Source organism: Ailuropoda melanoleuca, chromosome 15 (genome assembly GCF_002007445.2).
Source record: "Ailuropoda melanoleuca isolate Jingjing chromosome 15, ASM200744v2, whole genome shotgun sequence".
In the NCBI taxonomy this organism is placed as follows: Eukaryota; Metazoa; Chordata; class Mammalia; order Carnivora; family Ursidae; genus Ailuropoda; species Ailuropoda melanoleuca.
The window spans coordinates 57,145,038-57,162,809 of NC_048232.1; the positions used below are offsets into that span (position 1 = coordinate 57,145,038).

General features: G+C 33.3%; 1 protein-coding gene across 1 annotated transcript in view; it reads left to right on the plus strand.

Annotated features, from left to right (window-relative positions):
• LRRIQ1 (leucine rich repeats and IQ motif containing 1) overlaps window positions 1-17,772 on the plus strand; it is a 183,096-nt gene that overhangs the window by 38,147 nt on the left and 127,177 nt on the right. The window contains exons 10-12 of the mRNA XM_034643664.1: window positions 997-1,102; window positions 14,561-14,740; window positions 16,870-17,316. Coding sequence (XP_034499555.1) covers window positions 997-1,102; window positions 14,561-14,740; window positions 16,870-17,316 — 733 coding nt within the window. The remainder of the gene's footprint in view (window positions 1-996; window positions 1,103-14,560; window positions 14,741-16,869; window positions 17,317-17,772) is intronic.

The following is a 17,772-nucleotide window of genomic DNA, read 5'->3' on the forward strand; positions in this document are numbered from 1 at the left end:
GATTTTTGCTATTGAGTTGTATGAGTTCTTTATAAATTTTGGATATTAGACCCTTATCAGACATGTGATTTGCAAATATTTTATCCCATCCAGTAGGTTGCCTTTTCATTTTGTTCGTAGTTCCCTTTGCTGTGCAGAAGCTTTTAGTTTGATATGTTCCACTTGTTTATTTTGCTTTTGTTGCTTTTTCTTTTGGTGTTAGATTTTAAAAAAATAATCCAAGACCCATGTCAAGGAGTTTATCCCCTATGTTTTTTTCTATGAGTTTTATGATTTTAGGGGTAATGTTCAAGTCTTCAATCCATTTTGAGTTAATTTTTGTGTATGTTGTCAAGCTTCATTTTTTTTGTATGTGATTGGGCAGTTTTCCCAACATGTCTCTACTGCCCTGAAGTGGTAAACTGCTTTCAGACAGAAAACCACTGTGATTGTAGGCTCACCAGGTATGTTTCCCATCTCTCAGAGTCAGTTTTAAAAACAGGTGCTTCCTATGTATTGTCTAGTGTTATGGTACTTTTCTGTGGGAGAACAATTCAATATTAATTACTCTGTAATGTACCCTAGATTGACTTACTATTCTTAATTTTGAAAGTAAAATATGTCCATGTAACTCTGTTTAGGTGTGTGTTCCATTTTACCACTTATCTTATTACTTTAGATTTTACTTCTTCAGATTTTATACTAACAATCTGGCACAAACTGTTCTAAGCCCTTTACATACATTACCTCATTTAATCCTCACCCGGTAAGATAGGTATGAGCCTGAATCACAAAACAATTGTATGGTTTGCGTAAGTCCACAAAGCTCTAAATGGGAGGATTATAATTCTAACAGCAGAATCTGTGTTCTTAACATAGTCTCTTTTTAAAAGCACACTGTATTCTGCAAAATAAATAATTTTTATCACCTTAATACCTAACCAATAAATAAATGGTCATTGATTTATGATTTCTTTTCTTTCTCTGTTATTACATTCTATAATGATTTTTATTGTTTATTTTCTATAGATCTTACAAGTGCCATTAGGTGGTTTGATGCATGCTATTCTCTCCATGAATTATCTCTCACTGGAAACCCACTTCTTCAAGAAATAAACTGGAGGTAAGAAACATTGTTGCACTCTATTATATACTTAATTATGGTTGCAGAAAACACAATTTGATAAAAATTGTTCTGTGCATATTAATTGCTTGGGAAAAGTTAATAAAATAATTTAAAAGTTATTCAAAACAAGAAATTTTTACAATATTAGTTTTAAAAATATGGTAGGGGAATGGGATAGACTGGTGATGGGTAGTAAGGAGGGCACGTATTGCATGGTGCACTGGGTGTTATACGCAACTAATGAATCATCGAACTTTACATCAGAAACCAGGGATGTACTGTATGGTGACTAACATAATATAATAAAAAAAATTCAAATAAAAAAATATCTTCAACCTAAAATAATTTTTTGCACATGTATGAACTGATGCAAATTTTAAATGACTATTTTGATCCATACTATTGATTCTGTGACAATTTTAATGTAATGTTAACTTAGAGCTTGTGTTTATAGAAAACATATTTATTGGGAATTACTTTTTACAAGTTATCTAAATCACATAGCTGTCTACTTAAAATTATTTTTTTCTGCCAGTAACTTTATTTTCTTGAAAGAGATATTTGGTGTCTGTTAAAGTATGACTTACAGGCCTATGTGAATCCATGCCTCTCTTTGAAATATTGCAGTCCCTAGTTGTAATAGAAGAACAATATTTCGTAATTTTTTTGAATGAATTTTCTTTTTTAAAAAAATGTTTCTAATCAGAAATTCTCATACTGTACTGTTTCCCTCAAAATTGACCAGCATCTTTTTTCATGATGAGCCTTTTTGAGATAATTTTCATACAACAAAGTTCTTCTGTTTTATTTATGAGTATGAATATGGTATAAAAACCACCACAATTAAGATATTAAACATTTTTACCGCCTTAAAAAAATTACCTCATGCCCCTTTGCAATCAGTTGCCTCCCTCAAACTTTAAAAATGTCTCTCCGCTCTTTAATGGCTTTCGTTGTTTCTGATGAGAAGTCTGCTAACATTCTCTTTGGAGCCTTCTAGTGTTTTCTCTGTACCAGTGGTTTTTAGCAATTTGATTATAATGTGTTTTGTTGTATAGATTTACTCTTCTTTTTTTTTTTAAGATTTTATTTATTTATTTGACACAGAGACAGCCAGCCAGTGAGAGAGGGAACACAGGCAGGGGGAGTGGGAGAGGAAGAAGCAGGCTCCCAGCAGAGGAGCCTGATGTGGGGCTCGATCCCAGGACTCTGGGATCACGCCCTGAGCCGAAGGCAGACGCTTAACGAGTGAGCCACCCAGGCGCCCCAGATTTACTCTTCTTAAGATCTGTTGAAACTCTTGAATCTGCTGAATTGTAGTTTCCATAAAATTTAGAATTTTTTTGCCCATTATTTTTTGCACATATTGTCTCCTTCCTATCTTGTCCTACTAGGATGCCAATTTCACCAATATCAGATCACTTGATATATTCTAGAAGTTGCTATTGTTCTGTTCTTATATATATTACACTTTTTTTTCTGCCTGTAATTCACTCTTAACAGTAATTGCTGTATCTTCAAGTTTTCTGATATTTTCTTCTTACATATCTATTTTGATGTAAGTCCCATCCAGACTTAATCAGTTCAGAGTTCAGATATTGTGTTTTCCATCTCTAGAAGTTGATTTTTTTTAACATTTTCAATTTCTCTCCTAATCATGCTCATGTTTTACTGAATCATCTTGAACATATGAAGATTATTTAGAATAGCTGTTGCAAAATCCTTGTCTGCTAGTTTCATCATCTGTATCATTTGGGGGTCTATTTTTGTTGATTTTCCCCCCAGTTCCAGGTCATATTGCCCTGCTTCTTGCATGCTTGGTCAATTGTGATTGTATTCTGGATATCTGAAATTTTATACTGTTGATTTCTTAATTTTGTTCTTTTTCTTTAGGCAGCATCTATTTTGTTTCTGACATACAGCATCTAAGTTACTTGAAATTAGTGAGATGCTTTTAAAGCTTGCTTTTAAGTTCTGTTAGGGAAGTCTCAAAGAAATCTTTAGACTCGTGCCAGTTTAGCTTTTCTGCTATGGGACTGACTCTCTGGTGCCTCTTGTATACATTCTTTCAACTTTGGCTGATAAAAATTATTCCCAGCCCTATGTGGGTTCCTGTAATTTTTCTACCTTTTGCTTACCCCTTGTTCTTGCCCTTGGCCTTAAGTGGTTTTCTCTTATATATCCTCAGATCATTGTTTGTTTACCCAGGTCCAGGTGAATTAAATCCCAGAATTCTGAAAGACTTTGCATGTGTCCACTTTTCTAGTACTACTGCTGATTCTGAGCTAAACTCTTGTCTCTTTTTATGTCCAGCCACATGCATTTGTAAGACAGTTTAACATGATTTGTTTTATATTTGACATTTGTATTATATTGTCATGGGTACATGAAGACAGAACAAGCCAAGAATAGACAGGGTGTATAGCCTATTTAACAAGATAAGTTTAATAGCACACTAAGTACAGAGAAAGGCAAATATGTACTGGAATTCAGGTGGGAGAACTTGCTTCAGGATCCCCAGAGTTTGGATCAAATCTTTAAATCTTATCAATTCAATCAGGTAGTGAAATATAACATTTATGAATAAAATATAGACAAGGAAGAATACATAATTGAAAAGAAAGTTGTTGTGACATCTCATCCTAGGGAAGAAGCATTGATTCTTTGTCCTCATTTGGTTTTCCTATGATGTGTGGCCATAGCCATGAAGATCCTGGTTCTGATGACTTCCAAAGGAATATATCTCACAGTAGAATCAATGATCTGGTCATGTTTAAAATTACTATATCTGACTTAATCCACTGGTAGAACAAGATAAGAGAGTCTAGAAAGTAGTCTCTTTCCTTCCCTTGTCTGAGGCCACTGCAAACCTCTGACACTCTCTTTCCACAAGTATTGATTTTCTGAATTGGTAATTGGTCTTTCATTAAGAAAATAGCATTTTTATACCAAGTCAAACACCTGTGTAATTTGCTACTTGTTGATCACAGAAGTGTGTGTCACAGAAGAGTTACTATCTTTGCCAGAAAATGTTTTTCCATTTTCTTTAAAGCTCAATTTCCACATAAATTTCTAAAGTTACAATATTTTTTAGGGAAACCTGGCATGTTTTTACATGTTTTAGAATAGAACTTGTCAACTTCTGCTTTAGAAACATCTGTTTCCAGGTGTAATTTAAGCTGCGTAGTATAGAGGAAAGACTATCACCCAGTTAAGTGGTTTTCAAAGGTGTATCCCTAGACAAGCAACTTCATCATCACTTGGACATTTGTTAGATATGCAAAATCTTGGACACTGTCCATACTCATTTAATCAGAAACTAGGGGATGATGTTTAGCAATGTGTTTCAATAAGCCCTTTGAAGGATTTAATGTACACTAAAGTTTAGAAATCACTGTGTTTTAAAACAAGGATATCCTATTCCTGCTCCATACTGTGTGATCCTGGACAAGTAACAACTTTCCTTCTCTGAATCCTCACTGATAAAATGAAGATAATAATAATACCTATATTATGGGGGTAGTTATGATAATTGAATGAACATATTTTGTTGGGCACAATTCCTGGAATATGGTAAACATTCAGAAATCTATTTTCCATGTCAAGGCTAACCATACTTTGGGCTCTTATTAAATCACCACATATTTAGTGTATGCCTACTATATCCAGCCAATGTCCCAACATTTTGGTCACTATAAAGGAGATTCTATGCACTCCATGATTTCAAACCATGTTTATAATCTCAATAGGGGTATAAAATGTATGCAAAAAATGATAGTCATGAAAATTAATAGTGATAGAAAGCACTGTCATAGTGTTTACTTTGTGCCCAGCATTGTTCTCATTTAATATTTACAGTATGCCTGATAAAATAGCTAGCTAGTATCCCCATTTTACAGGTGCAGAACCCAAGGTTGCACAGCTAGCTAGTGAAAGAGCCAAAATTCAAACCCGTGCAATCCACCTTCAGTTTGTGCTGTTTAACCCTCAGATTTCAGTACCTCATAGCAGTGTCAGATGACTATTGTAGGCAACAGATACGCTTTAGAAATCCCTTCTTAATTTAGTATGACCAGGAAAAAACTATCTTTGCTGAAGAGGCAAACTTTGAGGTAAACCTCAAAAGTTTGATAAGATTTAAAATCAAGTTAAAAGAAAAAAAAGGCACTTCTGATGGAGGAAATATTGATGAAAAGGAGGGAATGTGAAAGGGAAGGTTAGGCTCTGGTCTATTTAGGTGTAAAGTAGATATAATGGGAAATACCTTTGGAAGGAAATAAGAAATCAAGTGCGTGCATGTACAGTGGGGCAGAGAACGGCCTGCTATCTACACGTATTACTCCACAGCAACTCTGAGTTGGGTTCTGTAATTATCATTCTGATTTTATAGAGGTATTTACTGGAGCTTGGATTCCCTGTGATTTGCCTAGTTATGATGTGTCAGGGAAGGGATTTGAGTTCTAAAGCCTGGGATTTAAATACTTTGCTTTACTGTTTGACATGATATATTGCTGCCAGATTGTAAAGGGCCTTGTATGCTAGAATAAAAATGTCTCCTTTCTCCAGTGGTCATGGAGAGAGCCTATAGCATACTAGATATATGTATAGGCCTTGTGATTAAACTGCTCAGGCGCATGTCTAGTTCCATTACTTCCCTGCTGTTTGCCTTGCACAAATTACTTAATCTAGCTCTGCCAGTGTCTTCATCTATAGAATGGATGTAATAATAGTAGCTACCTCAGGATTTATTCATTAAAGTAATGTAGGTTGTACTACACAACATTGAACCCAGAAATCTATCTGGTTTAATACAATAGAAGCTTATTTTTTGTTTATATTGTGTCTGATGTGAGTTCAGCCTGTCTAATCTAAGCAGACTCAGAAACTCTGGATACTTTCAATTTGTGGCTCTGTGTCATGTAACTTCATTGTAATCTGACTTTTTTAGGTTATAGATTCTGGTGAGGGAGGGAGAGAGGCCACAGGGAAAGAAAAACTGACATTTAACCACTCTGCTCTCAAAAGTGGCATTGATCACCTCTTATATTCTACTGGCTGTAACCAGTCATAAGGCCAAACTAACTGCAAAAGAGGCCAGAAAACGTAGAGAAGAACATGAGGACCAGAGTATGCAAATAGTCTTTTTGAGGACGAACTATGTTGCTGCATAAAAGCATATTATGGTAGTACCTAGCATATAGCAGAGTTGGTAAATGTTAGCCATTATTTTAAGGAGCTATAGAGGAATTTTGAATAGTTATCTGAAAAGGAAAATAGTGTTTGGGGAAGATTTTTTTTTTCAGCAGCAAAGTGATAAGAGATTAGGGAAAGTGGCCAAATTAAATGTTATTAGAGTGTCCAGTCATTAAAAAAGGGCTAAAATTGAGTAGTGGAAGAGGTCCCAGATTATTGTACAGATCCCAGAAGAGTGATCTTAGAGTGAAAATTCCCACACACAAAGAAGAGTAATTATGTCTAAAAGACTCTGTTTGGCAGATGATATTATATACAATGAAAATATCTGATGGATTATTTTTACATAGAAATTTTTATTTTCCTATGTGACTATATAGACTATATATGTGTGTGTGTATGTGTGTGTATAGGATGTATATTTATAGGATATATCTATATATATCATAGATGACCAAAATTATTTGTTGAAGGAATACATTACAGAATTTTACATTATAATGTATAAAAGCTTTAAAAAATGCATGTTTCAGGCCCTCTAAATTTTATTGAATTTTTAAAATTTTACTTTAGTGATCAAAAGTGTTATTAGCTATAGACTGACAATTGATCTTATTGAATTGCAGTAGTTATCAGTGTCAGTTCTACAGCTGGAGTTCTTAGACTTTTAGGGTACCGTAATGTTCGTCAAGTTCCTCATGTCTCCTGAAAAACTGATCTTAGGACAAATTGCTATAGGAAATACCAACTTCTAGTTAATAACAACTTATAAGGAGATCACACATTGCAGCTATTTAAAGCATTTGTGTATATATGTGAAAAGATCCCCTAACTATGTTTCTAGACCTCTTGCCAGCTGGACAAAGGCCTCTCTCATTTGGAATAGAAGTAGTAAAGATCCCCATCTAGATGTACTAGCTCAAGTTCTGGGACTGTGCTTTTCTTACATTAGGGTTTAAAACACTAATCCCCAGGTATGGACTCCTCATATTCATTTATTTTTATTATTTTATTTTATTTTTTAAAGATTTTATTTATTTATTTGAGAGAGAGAGAGAGGGAGAGAGAGAGAGAACACTCAAGCTGGGGAAGGAGCAGAGGGAGACTCCACACTGAGCACCGAACCCAACGCTGGACTCAATCCCAGGACCCTGAAATCATGACTGAGTTGAAATCAAGATGCTTAGCCAGCTGAACTACCCAGGTGCCCCTTTGGGTCCTCCTTTTTAGAAAGCAAACCTTAGAGTGAAACTTTTCACACAAAAAGTAGGTGTAATCATGTCCAAAAGGCTCCGCTTGTCAGGTGATATTATTTATAATGAAAATACCTGATCGGTTGTTTTTAGGTAAATATCTTTATTTTCCTCAGTAACTATATAGACCAAATCTATGATGGCAAACAAAAATAGGCAGTTGTGCCCATTATTCAGAGCAAGCTGTCTGGGGGCCATGGTTTTTCTATTAGGCGTTGGGCAAATAGGACATGAATTCTCTTGCTGATTTGATATCAGTTTCCATTCAAACAGCTGCCATGTTGCCAGTTGCAATAACTAGAAACAAACCTATATCTTGAAATAATATTTGAATTTATTAAGGTTTTTTTGTATGAAGAAGTTTGTTGAATCAAATAGGCTCATAGTGAAATATATTGATATAAATCTATTTAAATATATAAAGATAAATATTCACATTTTACCACTATTATACTAAGTATATATACTTAGTGCTGTACTAATATATACTATGCTTACTAAGTATATATACTTTAGAGTTTTAAAGAAAATAGTTAGGAATAATATTGAAAGAAAAAAGTAGTATTCATATTATAGACATGTAGAATTATTTAGCTATTATAATGTTTATGTTTAAATGAACTTTATTGGACTAGACTCATACCAACTTGAAAATTTTGCTTATCAAATTTCACTTAGATCAGTTGGCCTAATACAGCTTTTGTAATTTCAAGAAGAGATTCAGTTATCTAAAGGATTTTAAATCCAGTAATCTATAAAATAAGGATTTGTTAATGAAAGGATCAAGTCAAATTTTAAGCAGTGTGTTCCAATGAACTTTACATAACCCCTTGATACCAACAAAAGGATTAGTTATAGATTTTCCCAATTGACTTCTTACTTTCATGTCTGGCCAGTGATAACATGGACAAAACTGATGTGCTAAAAAAAATTTTTTTAAAAACTTAATCTACAGACTCAGTTTGGAATCTCCTTGGGGAATGTGTTTCATTCATTGATGATGAATAGAGTCTCTTAAGTGACAGAATATTCACCAGGAAGTTTTCACTAAATGAAATATTGATTCAGCCCTTGGTTAGGAGGAGCCCAGCTGGAAAAACTAATGTTGAGATCTCACAGTATTCTTATACTTCATTTCCAATATGAATCAACTTGTTACAGCACTTTCTAATATATTCATCATAGACTCTTATAAGGCTGCATTTGAACTTAAGGCCAACCCATTGCACACTAATTTATACAGATCTGAGAACTATTCCTTAAAAAAATAAATAAGAAACAATGTTTAACATAAAACACTAAATCTAATTTTGATATTTATCAACATTTAATGTTGATACGTGATATAAATCACAAATTTCAAGATATTGTCATAGTCTTGAATATCCAAACAAGCTAAACATTTATATCCAAAGAAGTTTCAAATATTCTTAATCAAACTGTTTGGGAACTTTTTAAATATAAAGGTGATGAATTATAACATCAAAATATTTTCAGTGTGAAAATTCAAGCCCTGTTGATCCACATTCTCTATAATTATTTCCTGTAGCTATAATATCGTACATAATGATATCTATATCAATAACCATATCCAAAATACAGTATTTGATGACAAAATTATCATTTTTCCCCTTGCTGATCTGGTTAGTTAACATCCAAACAGCTTCCACAGAACGCCATTTGCAGTATTTAGAAACAAACCTAATATCCTGTATTGCCTTTGGATTTTCTTATTTTTCATTATTTTAGTTGTCCAGAGCATAAACAGTTGTTGTTTTAAATACAGTATGCTGGTAGTAAAATATTGATCTTTCCATTAATCTGATAAAGCAAATTCTTATATTTTTACTTCTAAGATTATATTAGGTTATTTAGTTAAAATGGCTCTTCATTTTGTCATCAGTTATTTCTGAATAGAAAGCTGGTTTCTTGGGGCGCCTGGGTGGCTCAGTCCTTAAGCGTCTGCCTTTGGCTCAGGGCGTGATCCCAGAGTCCTGGGACTGAGCCCCACATCAGGCTCCCCCGCTGGGGGCCTGCTTCTTCCTCTCCCACTCCCCCTGCTGGTGTTCCCTCTCTTGCTGGCTATCTCTCTCTCTCTGTCAAATAAATGAATGAAATCTTAAAAAAAAAAAAAAAAAGCTGGTTTCTCTGTATATGTAATCTGTACTCTGTAACTTCGGTGTTACAAGAATACTTTTCTAAGAAATCTTCATATCATTTATGTAAAACCAATGGCAATGTTAATCAGTAAACAGATCATTGGAATATAACTGTCCAGGCCCACATATCTCTTATTTTAGCAAATTCTCTGACATATAGGACAGGATACAAGCTTTCAAGTAAACTATGTGTTCCTTAAAAATTTAAGACAATTATGAATGATTAGAACTTCAGAGGTGTTTTTTTAAATTTAATCTGGAGCATCTCTGATATTATTTTATTTTTTGAAGATTTATTTATTTATTTGAGAGCGAAGGAGAGAACATGTGCGTGCATGCACATGAAGGGGAGGGTTGAGAGGGGGCAGTGGAAAGGGGAGAGGGGAAGCAGACTCCTGCTGAATGCAGAGACTGATGTGGAGCTCAATCTCAGACCATGACCTGACCTGAGCCAAACCAATTCAGATGCTTAATCTTAACCCCCTGAGCCACACAGGTGCCCTGAGCATCTCTGATTTTAGCACAACTCGCTGTAGTCTGTTTTCCTCCCAATGCAGTGGTTCTTAATTCTTTAAGGTACATAAGAAAGACTATATTTTTAAAAATGCAAATTCCTCAGAACCCACCAACAAGGGTCTTTGGCGTAACTGAATCTAAAAAAGCATCCCAGGTACTACTGATAGAGTAGTTCAAGGACGGTGTTTACTGAGACACTGCCCTGTAGGGTTGAAGACACTTGGAGGGATCTAGCCTTGAATTCCCATTCCAGTGAATTTATAGAGCGACTAAGATAAAAAATAGATGTTTGAGACCCCGTGTCTCTCAGTATAACAGCATGAGTATTTTCTTCCTTTTGTTGAACCTCCTTAATTAGACAAAATGAGACCTGAAAGATGGCTGTTCAAGAGGGTCTTAGCGTTACTTCATCTGCACTATCATTGTAGGTCCGGGATCCTGTTGAAAAGTTTTATAGGTCCAACAGCTTACTGTTATTGTTTAACCAGAAAATTACTATACAATAGAAATAAATCAGCTTTACCAAACTCTTAAGAAATCCAATTTACAATAAGAAAATCTGCCTTATTTAATTTTCCTTGTAAGATAAACCTATTCAAAGACCAAAGCCAGCATACCTCTTTCCTTCTGCTGGCTGGGTCCCCACTGGAGACCAAGGTATCAGACAGAAATTCGTTTGTACACAAAGAATTAGAACTGTTGGTTATTGTCTAGGGCTAGTTCCATCAAGTTATTGAAGGCTTATGTTTGCTTTTCTGTGTTTTAGGAGATATGATCTAAAGAAATAAGATCATTAATAGGATTAGAGCATCTTTTTAAAGCTGCTATGAACACCTATACAGTTTTAGTTTTTAATACCCTTTATTATCATATTTCAAAAACATCTTTACTTCATACCTGGCATTTTATAGCTATAAGTAAGTTTGACATTGTAGTCATATCTTGAAGAAAACTTGGCTGGATACTTTGAGGGAGATTTAGGATGCAATGTAGCTTCATTAGTAATGTAATAAAAAACTTGATAGGATAAAATATGGATAGTTAATTTCTCCATTATATTTTAATTATTATCAGCTTCAATTTCTGAGATTAACCTTTCCTTGCATTGATGATAGCCTCAAAGATTTTATGTTATATTTAATATATCTGTGTGATTACCTCGATAACTTCATCACCTGTGATGAATAGCTACTATCTTAATTAGCATTCTGCTTTTGAACCACATATTAAAATGAATCAAAACAGAAATATAATATATGCCACTTATTTAACCCTTTCTGATAAGTGTGGTAGTTTATGATAGGAGAAATATTGGTAGCTTCAGCCTAAAAAAAGCCTTAAAAGAAGTTCAAAATATATAGACCCAAATTTTCACTTGATCTTAGTCAAAAGGCAGAGAAGTGATAGACCCAAGTTTTCTTAACTAGCTTAAACTCTTTAACATTGTAAAACATCTGGTAATTATCTTGAAGAACAAAATCAATTTTGTTCCCTCTTTCCTTACTTAAATATCTGTAAGAAAAAAAGGTATTATTTCTCAGAGAGTGAAGGGAGGTGAAGGTCGGAAATTAATCATGTGTTCCTAGTAAATAAAAAACTGTGGTGTTCTTTTTTTCTGCTTTAATTTAAGGAGATGCATTTGTACCTTTCTTGTGATTAACTTTTATTAAACACTATCAAATCTTAACTATATGTAGCAATGCATTATGACTTTAGTTGATCTTTGGAATCTGTGCCTTAATGGACCCCTTCTTTCATTTATATATAAATATAAATTATATGTAAATTATTTATATAAATATATAAAATTATATTTTACAACTGTGTTTACGTAAATAGATATGTCCACTCTGACTACACCATCTAGGTAGAGGGAATAACTGACTGGGGTTTTCCTTCTTAAGACTTAGCATTTTAGTAATCTTATCTTGCCATCCTTCATTTAGTTTTTAGTAATTGTAAGATTGTTTTGTTTTGTTTTTTAATTAAAAAGCTTTTTTTTTTTTTAAAGATTTCATTTATTTATTTGACAGAGATACAGAGAGAACACAAGCAGGGGGAGCATCAGGCAGCAGAAAAGGGAGAAGCAGGATCCCTGCTGAGCAGGGAGCTGGTGTGGGGCTCGATCCCAGGACCCTGGGGTCATGCCCTGAGCCGAAGGCAGATGCTTAACAACTGAGCCACCCAGGCACCTCCAGACATAATTTTTAATTAATTTGGGTAAATCCAAGGAGCACATTCCTGGATTATAGTAAAAGTATGTTTACTTTTGTAAGAAACCACCAAACTGTCTTCCAAAGTACTACACTGATTGTGCATTTCAGCCAGCAATAAATGAGAGTTTCTGTTTCTTTACGTCTTCACCAGCATTTGGTGGTGTCAGCATTTTGGATTGGACATTTTAATAGGTAGATAATAGTATTTTATTATTTTATTTTATTATTTATTTAGTATCTTGTTTTAATTTATAATTCTCTAATGACAAACGATGTTGAACATCTTTCATATGCTTACTTGCCACCTGTATATCTTGTTTGTGAGGTGCCAAGGTTTTTGGCCCATTTTTTAATTGGTATGTTTATTTTCTTATTGATGAGTTTTTAAAAATTTTTATTTATTTGAGCGAGAGAGTAATTGAGGACTCACAGAGGGAGAGGGAGAAGCAGACTCCTGGTGAGCAGAGAGCTCCACATGGGGCTTGATCCCAGGACCCTGAGGTCATGACCTGTGCTGAAGGCAGATGCTTAACCAACTGAGCCACCCAGGTGCCTCTCTTATTGTTGAGTTTTAAAATTTCTTTTTGTGTTTTTGGATAACAACCCTTTATCAGATATTTTTTCCTAGTATATCACTTGTCTTCACATTCTCTTAACATTGTCTTTCACAGAGCAGAAGTTTTTAAGTTTAATGAAATCCAGCTTATCAATCATTTCTTTCATGAATTGTGTCTTAGGTGTTATATCTAAAAATTCATTATTATACCCAGTTTCATCTAGATTTTTCTCCTGTTATCTTCTAGGAATTTTATAGTTTTGCATTTTACATTTAGGTCTGTGACCCATTTTGAGTTAAATTTTGTGAAGAGTACAAAGTCTGTGTCTAGATTCACTTTTTTTGTGTGTAGATGTCTGTCTCAGCATCATTTATCTGTGCTCCATTGTATTGCCTTTGCTTCTTTGTCAAAGATTAGTTGATTCTATTTATGGGGATCTCCTCTGGGCTCTCTCTTCTGTTCCACTGATCTATTTGTCTGTTCTTTTGTCAATACCATACTGTCTTGATTACTGTGGCTTCATAGTAAGTCTTGAAGTCGAAGTGTTAGTCTTCCAACTCTGTTATGTTTTTTCAATACAGAATTGGCTATTCTGGGGTTTTTTGCTTCTTTTTATAAACTTTAGGATCAGTCTGTTGATATATACAAAATTACCTTACTGATATTTTTAGTGGGATTGCATTGACTCTGTAGATCAAGTTGAGAAGAATTGATTTCTTGACAATATTGAACTTCTTATCTCTGAAGATATCTTCATTGGACATCTTTCTGTTTACTTCTTTGATATCTTTCATCAGTTTACATTTTTCTTCATTGGAAATGTTAGTTTTTAACTAAAGTGTTTTTTTCATTTAAGAAGTCCATTTTACCCCTGTGACCATTAGTGGCCTTATTAAAGAGGCCCACAGTACCCCTGTGAAAAGTTTGGCAAGTACTTATAAATAGCTAGGTTTGGTGGACAGCTCTTGCTATTTGACTTGGTTTTTCACAGAATTGGCTTTTAAATTGATAGAGACTTTTGCTCATACCTCAAAGATTTTCATTACTATAAACTTTAGCAAGATTCAGGAAGAAATATAAGTTTATATTTTTCAGATCATGGTAAACAGGGTGATTTCTTACTGGTCTTGTTTTAGCCCTATTCTTTAGTGTGTTTTACCAAGAGAAACAATCACAATTTATCTCTACTTCTGAAATAAACATGAAATTTCAGTAAGATTATTATATTATCATCTTCTAAAAAGAGTGTATCTGATATTATTCTTTATATAGTGTAGCCTTTTATTTACTCCAAGCCCAAGTTTCCAGCTGCTTAAATTTCCCATTTGTGTTGTAGAAGAAAATGGTTAAATGTTTGTCAAGTCTCTAAAACCTAACTTTGTACATGAAGTGATACCATCAAATTTTTCAATAAATGTAACAGTATAATTTTCTCTACAAAGTCAATAGCATTTTCTGAGATATACTCTGTGATTATATTGTTTAAGAAATAGTTGTATGATTATTTTAGATATAAACTCTCCTTTTCAAGATTATTAATTGTTTTTCCTGCTTTCAATAGGCATTCTCTACTTAAAGTGTTACCAGCTTTAAGAATCCTCAATGGCGAAATGTTAAGCTCTTATTCAGAAAAGCACACTGAAGAATACTATGAACCAGAATTAGGACGTTTTGTGGTACTTTGTCAGTCTCAGATTCAAGAATTCAACTCACTAATTGAAAGCTATATTACTGGAAAAGGGTAAGACTATTCACTTCCCCTTGTCATAATTTAAAGAAATAATTCAATTTATGTATATAATTTAAAAATACTCTGATTAGTACAATGATACTTTTTTTGGATTAAGACTGTATTTTAGGGATGTTCTCCCTTAAAAACATAATTTAAAATATAATTTAAATGCTAAAGTATTAGATAAATGAATCATAGGGATAGCTTCAAGACAAGAATCAAACATCCATTCATTCAATTAGTCATAAATTTATTTGACAATTATTGTAGGCAAGACACACAAGCTAAGTGTTACATGTTATCCTTAATTCACAGATTAACATAAGAGAAAATTAGACAAACAGTTACAATGGAGCAAGGCAAGTTTTGTAATATGTATAATATTTATTATATATTAAGATATATTATACATGTATTATATTTATATATCAAAAAATTAGGAGAGCGCAGTAGAGAAAAGCAGTCAACACATGCACATATTCAGAGGAACAGAAGCTAAGAGTAGAGACCTAATCAGATATAAAAGAAAGAGAACTTCCCATTCCCCATTCCAAATTAGGAGTGTGTTAGTATGAATGAATTATAATTGATCTTTCTATAACTGTATTTTCTAAGCATTGCTCCAGAAAACACAAATGAAAAAGGAAAGTGATTTCATATTTCACTTATGATGAGTCTTCATTATAGCTGAATTATAACTCTAATATGTGCTTCCAAATACCTAAACTTAATCATTATAATCTTTAATTATTGCTCTTCTCATATTCATGAGACGTGCTCATCTATCTAAGATTTGTTTTCTATTTAAATGTTTATGAATATAGTCTATTCAGAAAAAAACCAAATCTCACAGCTTTAAAAATAATTCCAATTGTTATAGATAATTAATGTTTGCTTTTAACAAATACTAAGGTTATTTACATTTATCTTTGTGAAAAACTAAACTTATATCTCTTTGTATATGTGTGGTAATATAGAATTTTTTTGTGTAAAGGTGACCCTGATATCCCTCATGTTGAACTGTAGATTTCTCAATTCTCTTTGTGTAATCTCTTGTCATTACAATGTGTTTCATTTTGGCATTGAAAACGGAAAATAGACTATATTTTATATTAATAATAAATGGCAATGAATTCAACACCAGTCATACACACTTAATATTCCAATATTGAGTTGAACCTTTTCTGCATTTTTAGCCACCAAAATGAATGAAATACAAAATATCAAAAATACATTAGAGGAGCTATGCTAATGTCTAATATTACTTTTGTGAACACAGGACTGTTTATCTCTACATTTTAGGAAATACAACTTTCATTTTGTATTGTATGGTTAAAATTTTTTTGTTTATTTATATCCTGCGTGTTTCAGAAAAAAAATAAGGCAGCTTGTGGCTATGTATTAAATACAGTCAGGAAATATACATTTGAAGTCAGTAAACTCTTAAAAATAAAACAAATAAGGGAAGATAAATAAAATGTAGCCAAGAAAAAGGCTCATACAGGTGCAGAGTCCTTCACATTTGCTATTGAGATCCCCAAATCTGGCAAACAGAAAGTTTGATTAATTACATAAGCCATAACCTCAATAAGATAGAAATTCAACAGTTGTACAAGAGAATCACTACCATTTATGCCTTTAAGTATTTGAATTCTCTTTGCAATGGATTATTTTTCCAGAGAAAAATGGGAATAAAAACTTTCCCATAGTATAAGTTCTTTGTTTAAAAGTCCAATACAAATATTTTGCATGGCAAGAGTCAATGTAGAAAGTACTTTTAACTTTGTTTCATAAATAACTTCTCCAAATTTAGGCAGCCATGATTTCTCATGTTTACGGTAGTAAAAGCATGGATTTTTCTCATTCAATTGTACCAAAAATACCTAGAATAAAAATGGTTTCTAAAACTTCCAGACATTTTGTCTGGATGGATGGATCTAAATTAGCTAAACAAATATTTTCAAATTTTGTTAAAAATGAAATAAATTTTTATATAAACAACCAGAAATAAGGTTTTAATGAATGTTGTAGTAAAGCTTAATTTTCATGTCAACCACACAAAAGAAATTTCCAAAACCTATACAAATTTTAATATTTGCTGATATAATTCTTACTAAATGTCTTCATTGTTTGTTTAGAAATTTTGTCACCTTGGATGCTGCAGAAAATCTCTGCCATTATTTTAAGAAATTAATGACACTTAGTAATGAATACCGATATTCACATGAACATGGGAATGTAAGTATCACTCAGAGAGAAGAACCTGAAGCCCAGCAAAATCATTTGGCCCCTACAAATAGTGACAGCGTACTGCAAAACAGAGTTCTCCACTCTTGTGCAGAGAAATATAAACTGGACTCACCAGATGCCTCAGAGAAATGGATGAACTCTAGCTTTAGTCATTCCACATTAACCAACTCCTTATGTGAAGATATGAAAGGAAGCAATGAGGAAGAAATAGTAGACCAGAAGAGAGAAGACAGCAAATCAAACAATATCCCCATCAAAAGAATCCCAGTCGTGGAAACAGTAATGACAAGTTCTCTGCTGTGGAATTGCCAAAATACTGACCATTGTAAAAAGATGTAAGATTTATAGAACATTTTTCTTTTACAGTTGTATATCTTTTATTTTTTATGGATAGTCTTATATAATGTTACCAAATGATAATTTGGTAAAGGATTTAAATCACTACTGTATTTTATAGTAATTCCCTTAATTATGTTTTTATGATGTGTGTACAAATTATTAATTATAATATAGATTAATTTTATTGAATTTTGGCAGGCTCTGATTTAACTGACTAGTATGTTATTTAAAAATGAGTACATGTAAAATTATTTTTTCTGCCTTCTTTTTTTTTAAGATTTATTTATTTGAGGGAGAGCAAGAGAGAGCACGAGTGGGGTTGGGGAAAAGGGAGAGAGAGAGAAGCAGACTCCCCGCTGAGCCGGGAGCCTGACATGGGGCTTGATCCCAGGACCCTGGGATCATGACCTGAGCTGAGGACAGACGCTTAAATGACTGAGCTACCCAGGTGC